Source organism: Protobothrops mucrosquamatus, unplaced genomic scaffold, assembly GCF_001527695.2.
Source record: "Protobothrops mucrosquamatus isolate PMUCROS unplaced genomic scaffold, P.Mucros_1.0 scaffold2660, whole genome shotgun sequence".
Lineage (NCBI taxonomy): Eukaryota > Metazoa > Chordata > Lepidosauria > Squamata > Viperidae > Protobothrops > Protobothrops mucrosquamatus.
The window spans coordinates 129,317-136,962 of record NW_015388709.1 but is presented as its reverse complement, the minus strand read 5'-3'; the positions used below and the strand labels follow the sequence as shown (position 1 = coordinate 136,962).

The 7,646-nt window shown below is 39.7% G+C and overlaps 1 protein-coding gene across 1 annotated transcript in view; it reads left to right on the top strand.

The window, feature by feature from the left end:
- The window catches only part of LOC107296139 (spermatogenesis-associated protein 7), a gene marked incomplete at its 5' end in the record, with an annotated part of 9,521 nt that extends 3,535 nt beyond the window's left edge, over positions 1–5,986 (top strand). The window contains 5 exons of the mRNA XM_015825484.1: positions 394–467; positions 2,175–2,228; positions 3,539–3,616; positions 4,321–4,378; positions 5,472–5,986. Coding sequence (XP_015680970.1) covers positions 394–467; positions 2,175–2,228; positions 3,539–3,616; positions 4,321–4,378; positions 5,472–5,930 — 723 coding nt within the window. The remainder of the gene's footprint in view (positions 1–393; positions 468–2,174; positions 2,229–3,538; positions 3,617–4,320; positions 4,379–5,471) is intronic.
- Positions 5,987–7,646: the final 1,660 nt, after the last annotated feature.

The following is a 7,646-nucleotide window of genomic DNA, read 5'->3' as shown; positions in this document are numbered from 1 at the left end:
TAGTAAAGTTGGAAGGGACCTTGAAGGTCATCTAGTCCAACCCCCTGCTCAGGCAGGAAACCCTATACCATTTCGGACAAATGGCTGTCCAGTCTCTTCTTAAAAACTTCCAGTGTTGGAGCATTCACCGCTTCTGGAGGCAGGTTGTTCCACTGGTTAATTGTTCTCACTGTCAGGAAGTCTCTCCTTAGTTCTAGATTGCTTCTCTCCTTGATCAGTTTCCACCCGTTGCTTCTTGTCCTGCCTCCAGGTGCTTTGGAAAATAGCTTGACTCCCTCTTCTTTATGGCAACATAACATAACATATAATACAATACTACAAATGAATTTTGTATTAGTAACAGAGATATATGCTTTATATATTTATTTATTTATTTATTAAATTTATATATAGGTAGAAGATCCCAGGTTTTCTAATGAACAGATGTTTGATGAAATGAAAACTATTTCTCAGTTATCCTCTCCAAGGTAAGCAACGTTCGGATCTTTTTCTTCCTTTTTTGACAAGCTCTGTGACTCTCCCTCACTGCTAATAGCACATCACCATGCTTTCCTGTGAAATCCAGAATGATGTATTTCATGAGGTTTAGATCTGCATGAAGTTATCTAAGTACGAATACACATCTTTTCCTTCAAACAAAATTTCAGTAGCAGAGCAAATAAACAGCCAATCTGAAAGATGAAATGTTTGTTTGAATCACAATATTTGTTTTGATTAATAAATAACGAATTAGTAATTAATGAGAATGTGATAAAATCTTTTTTGGATGTAACTGGATGATTAACCCACCATCAATGAACAGATGTTTACTTGAGGTGAAAGATGGGTAAAATGCAAAATCTCAATTTTTAACAAAGGGTTAAAAATAAAGGGCTGCCTTTGTTGAAGGAATATGGAAATTAGATGTTTGTTTTCACCAGCTTTCCATACACTGGTATTCTTCTGGACAACCTACCAAAGTTGTGTGTTTAAGAGACCCATTTTATGATGATCCTGTTTTAACCTGAATGGGCAGCTGCTGTTGGAGATCATGGAAGGGAAGAACATGAGTTTCTAGAAGCAACAGCATGGGCCACACAAGGATTGGTGCTTTCTCCAGTTCGTTCTACATCTTAGTATAACTAGTGGGAGAGATAATCTATTCAAGGTGAATTGTCACTAGTACGCTGAACTTCTACAGTGCCGCCTCAGGCTATGGCAAAGATTCCAGTTTGCAGCACTGATTGCTAGGAAGACATTGGGCCCAATTCAAAGTGCTGGTTATCATCTTTAAAACCTATATAGTATATATAAACCACTGGAATTCATTAAGCACCAACTTTCCCATCCCCACCAAAATTCCAGAAGGGGGATGCTGAGAAGTGCAGAGGGCATGGAATAAACAGCAAACCTTCTTAGTAGCAATCCACACAGTTTGGAACACTCCTCCACCAGAGATACTTTAACCCTACTACCTGTTTTTATGCATTAAAAACATACTGGAATGTTTGTTGACTGTTTTATTTATTATGCTTTGTGGTTTGTCGTTTATTTGTTCACTGCCCAGAATCTGTCCTATTGGGATAGAAGACAAAGGCAAAATTGCAAGGGCAAAATAGAGCTGTTCCTCTCTCCTTTTTAAAAACTCAGAGAAAAATAAGCATCTTGCTACTCCTGATTGGTTGCCCAGGGTTTGAGTTTCTTGCATTTTACTTGTCTTTCCCCACTATGTAGATCAGGGGTGTCAAACTTGCAACGTCACGTGACGTGTCGTGACATATTGCGCCTTTTTTTCCATTGCCAGCAATGGGGTGGGCGCGGTTTCGCTATGATGCATCCGGCCCACCGGTTGGCAGTTTGACACCCGTGATGCAGATTGACAGGTTTCAGTTTGATTAACTGTTTTATATTTCTCTCCCTTTTTCTCCCCCTTTAAACAGTGAGAGTTACTGAGTAATAGCCATTTAATAATTCTAAAAGTGATTAATTGATTTTATTTACTCCCTCGCCTTTATACATTCATTGATGAGGGCAAGCTAAGTAAAATTCAATAATAAGAATGATCATACTGTGCACTTTCCTCCTGTAGGCACAGAGACCAATTCGAGCATAGCCTTATATGAAACAATGTACATGCTCATAGTATTCTGCCTTCTGGGTCTGATTTGCACTGTTTCTTCCTCCTTATGGCTTAGAGCAATTTCTCCATGTTCTGTTGAGTCCCCAACCATGAGGAAAATCCAAGCTGAGTAAGTAACTCATTAATTTCAATGTTACATAAGTGCAAAACATTAATGAAGCTGACATTTTAAGTGACATGATACCAAATTACAATTGGATCCATGTACATCAGTTGCAAAATCGTTGCATAATGAAAAATTACCAGATTATTTTTATATCACTGATGCTGTTTCTTTCACTTATTCCATCCCACCCCTTAATACCATGTTGACACATATCACAATATCAGACAGTCTGATATAACCACAACATTCACATGTTTCAGGACACCACAACCTGGTTTGGTTGATTGATTTAAATCAAACTGCATAATTTTACTTCCATTTCTTCTGCATTTTTTTTATTTGCTTTCTAGCGTTGGGGCCCAAAGCTATATTACAGAAATTTAGTGACATATTAGCAGATTTGCTGATTGCTTATTTCTGTTCAGTATGTATTGCATTAGTTTGCATCTACTTGCTTGATGTTTAGATAACTTAAAATGAGCCGTGGTGGTGCATTGGTTAGAATGCAGTATTGCAGGCTAACTCACTGCCAGGAGTTTGATTCTGACCAGCTCAAGGTTGACTCAACCATCCATCCTTCTGAGGTTGGCAAAATGAGGACCCAGATTATTGTAGGCAATAGGCTGACTCAGTAAACTGCTTAGAGAGAGCTGTAAAGCATTATGAAGCGATATATACGCCTAAGTGCTATTATTATTGCTATTTCCCTTGAAATGTTTCTTTTGTTAAACATGCTTCTTTAAAAAAAAAAAAGTAAACGCTGCTTAGCTTGACAACTGAATGTAATAAGAAAACTAATTCAGGACTTAGGTCCTGCTATCCAGATACATGTAGTTCATTACATATGTACACATAATCCAGCTTGGGAAGAAATTGCACATTCCTATTAATAGTGCAGTTAGATATTGTTCATTCAACTGTTAATTGAAGTGTGAGTTGCATATTAATCTTTTGCTATGAATGCAATATCTTCAGGTCAATGAGAATATATTAGGGAAGCTATTCCCTAATATATGTACACACAGCTGAGCCTGTTTCAGATGCGGCAGGAAGATCCCCTGTATAAAAAGGTACACATTTGTACTAGCAAATTTGTACAGTAGACAACAAAAATATGGCAGGAAGTAGAGCAAGTTCATTCCTAAGAAGACTTTGAGGTGAATTAATCCACCAAACATATTAGTTTGTCTTCATTTATTGATATTAGTATTTATGGTCCAAGATCATAAATGGGAAATGGTTAGTAGCAACTAAAGTGCTTGATCAATGTTTTTATTTGGAGACTAAAAGTAGTTTTTATGTTTTCTGTTTAGAGAAGAAGAACTGCAGTATTTAAATTTTATTCAGGACATAACAGATGAAATTCTGAAGCTTGGATTATTTTCCAACAGGTTGGATATATATTTAAAGTTCCTTCATTTTAATTTTTTTGCAATGAAGCATAGATAAATAGTAAATAAAGGAAGAACCAGATATGGGTTTGGGGTGAGAAGTGTGCAAAATTCTGAATAAATACAATCCAGAGGAAAAAAATATTTTACTGGTGACATGAATGGGTAAATGGAAGTAAGATGAGACAATGAACAAAAGGTGTCTAGGCCATTCAGAGACCCAAGAATGAATGAGAGGGGTAACTAACAGCTATCTACTTAGAAAACGTCTGTTGGTTTTGAAGATGTGGTTTAAGCACATCTTCTATTCATCTATTCATGTACATGTCCAGCAAAGAAATAAATGTAATTCTAGAAGCATGGCTGGTTTGATGGTTTCTGATGAAAGATTGGAAGAATCAATGAAAGATATAAGGTGATAAGAGATCTGAAATCTGGGCAGGCCATTTGGTAGTTTCAAGAGTAGATTTAAGGAAAAATGAACATGAAAAAGTAGGAAAGATGAAAGAAACTACACATGAAAGCAGGACGGCTGCAGCAAAAGAACAGAAGACCAAAGATAAAAGAATTTAATTCTTGAGTGGGAGAATTATTTTGTTTCTATTTTAAAAAAATAAGTTAACATCTTGGAGTTGATTATTTTTAATAGTTTTCTTTTGAAAACAATTACTTCCTGTGTAATACCTATTTTTGTTTTTTTAAAGGGCTTTGGAAAGGTTGTTTGAACGTCACATAGAATTAAACAAAAACCATTTAAATAAGGTATGCTGCATAGATGAGAAATCATCTTAAGAGTACTAAAAATTTCTTCAATGTGTTTGCTGAAGAATATTTGTTTTGTATATATATATTGTATTTACAACCATTAGACAGGATTACTCATTTATGAAAGTAACCCTCTGAAAAAGCATCTTGCTAATTCATGCATTACTATCAGTTGCCACTTTGGTCCTTCTTCCACATAAATAAATACATGAAGCAGCCAGGGAGAGTGACTTGTGGCATCCAAACCATGTATGCAAACAGAGACAGCTGACCTTGAAGGATGGTTAGAGCTGGTTAGTGCTTATAGAGACAAACACTTGAGCACCTTACAGCTGTAGACCAGACTGGGAAGTAAAAAAAAAAATAAAAATTGCAGAAGGCAAATATGTCCATGTTGTTACAATGATAATCCTACACCTCCCAGAGTCATTTTTTGTGAGATGGGTGGCTACATACATTTGATAAATAAATAAAGTAACAGCATGGATAAGTTCATGTAGTCATCCAGAATCAAACTTGGTTCCCAGACTTTCTCTTTCCCGAACAAACCAGAGTTGATAAACTGATAACTGTAATCCCGAATGGTTAGATGGAATAAGCTATCATATCATGATTATATATAATTATTCTCTACTTTCATTTATCACTTATGCAAAGTGACAAATTATGAATATGTTGCTCATTTAATAATAAGATTTCCTGGATCAATGTCATCTGTATATAAAGCTTTCTGGACTTTCAGCTGCTGCTTGAAGAGCATGTGGCAGCTGTGGTCATGAGGGCCCTTGCACAACCATCTGGTATGCCACTTATGGGCAGTGCAATGGCTCAGTGGTTAAGGCACTGGGCTTGTTGGCTGCAAAGCCGACAACCCGGGTTTGAGACCCCATCATTGCATGACGGAGTGAGTGAGTGTCCACCTTCACCTAGCTCCTGCCCACCTAGCAGTTTAAAAGCATGCAAATGCGAGTAGATAAGTAGGAACTTACTTATCTTTGATAAACTTCTTGATGGATTTTTAAATTTTCTAAATTTTTGTTATGAGGCATATTTTTAATTACTGCTGTCTAATCTTTTTGTCCTATCTTAGAACAAAATGCGCCATCTGCTGGAGATTCTAAAAGTTGACTTGGGCTGCAACAGGGAGGAAAAGTCTACTGGAGTGTCCGATGCATATAGACATTTACAGAATGAATCAGCAGAGAACCTTCAACTTACCAGTAAATCCCAGAGCAAAGTGTCAAAAAGTGAAGAGCTTTTAAATGCAATGGATTTAATAACAAGTGACCTCACTGTACACAATGATAAATTACAGAAAATAGAAGACCAGGATGCAATTTCTCAGGATATCAAGGAATTACTGAACATTGAGCTGAATCCCCCATCCATGAAAACTGATGAAACTCCAGATACCACATGTCCATTGCCACCAACATGCAATTCAACCACCTGTGATGCTGACCTTGAAACAAGTGAATCTTTGAGAGAAGTAGATGAACTGAAAGAAAGCATGACGGAACCCATCTCTTTGGTCAGGGCCCAGGAGTAAACAACTAGCAGCAAAGCACCAAACGGGGCAGTTCATCTAGTCAGCAGTGCAGAGATCTGAACTTTGAAAATTAAATAAAATGCTAGCAAATCAGCCTTTTAATATTTTTTCTTTGGATGCTACTGCAAATGGGCTTGAAATATTAGAAGTCAGACTTTTTTGAACTGGGCACTAGAACATTGTAAGAAACAATAGACAAAATTGGAAGAGGCGTTGTCTTACCTGAATGCCTTTTCTCAGCATGATGATGTAGAATCCACCGGTGGGTAATCTCAGCCTTCCTGCTCAGTTGAGACTAAGTTAGAAATCTGCCACGCCTCCTGGGCTGGACCTTACCCAGTTTTTGACCAAGGCGAAGCAAAACATGATGAAGTCTGACGCATTGGCTCCTCCTACTCTGACATAGGCCCAGACGGCCTTTAAGGGTGGGTGTGGATTCTATATCATCATGCTGAGAAAAGGCGTTCAGGTAAGACAACGCCCCTTCTCCAGCATGATGAGTGTAGAATCCACCGGTGGGACATACCAAAGCCGCTCATGTCCCTAAGGGGGGGAACTAGTCTGGGCTTGTGTCCCACCAGAAGAAATCACTTGCTGTAACACCCTCCGGCCAAACGAAGCATCCGCAGAGGCAAACTTGTCCAGCTTGTAATGCCTGATGAAGGAGGAAAGTGAGGACCAAGTTGTCGCCCTGCAGATTTCCTCAATGGACGCCTGGGTAGACCAGGCCGCTGATGTAGCCGCACTGCAAGTGGAGTGGGCAGTGATGCGTCCAGGGACCAGTAGGGATTGAGAGAGATAAGCACGGGCAATGCACGCCTTAATCCACCTCCCAATGGTCGAAGAGGAAACCTTCTGACCCATGGAAGAAGGTTGGAATGACACAAACAAGGCCTCTGACTTGCGAAAGGCAGAGGTTCGTTTCACATAATAACGCAGAGCCCTGCATATGTCCAGTTTATGCCACTGTCTTTCCAGCCCATGCGATGGATTGGGACAAAAGTTCGGAAGTACCAACTCTTGGGTCCTATGGAACCAGGTATTGACCTTCGGAATGAAGGATGGATCTAATTGAAGGACCACTCTATCCTCATAAAAGGTACACAGGTCACTCCTAACTGAAAGGGCAGCCAGCTCCGAAATACACCTGGCTGACGTGACTGCAATCAGAAAGGCCACCTTCAGAGAAAGGAGCCTTAATGAACAAGACCTGATCAGCTCAAACGGCGGTGAAACTAGCGCTTGTAGTACCCGTGGTAGATCCCAAGAGGGGTAGCGGTGAACCGCCAGTGGTCTGGCGTTAGTTGCCCCCTTGAGAAAGGCGCTTACTATTGGGTGCTGGGCTAAAGGGACCAGATTGTCACAAGTAAGCACCGTGGACAAGGCCGCTACCTGTCTGTGGATAGTGCTAGGTGTTAACCCTTTATCCATACCTTCCAACAGATAGTCTAAAATATTGGGAATGGTGACAGAAAGAGGCTGGAGTTGGTGCTTAGTGCACCACAGGCAAATGTTTCTCCACTTGGCATCATATATCCTATTAGTCGAGGGGCGCCTGGAAGCTTGGCTCATTGAGATCACCCTGGACGAATAGGATTGTCTGGCTAAATTTCTCCGCTCAAGTGCCAGGTGGCCAACTGGAGCCACTGGGGATCGGGTGTTAAAGGGCCCCCTGGCTGAGGGAGATGCGGTCTGGAGGGATCCTCCATGGCAGTG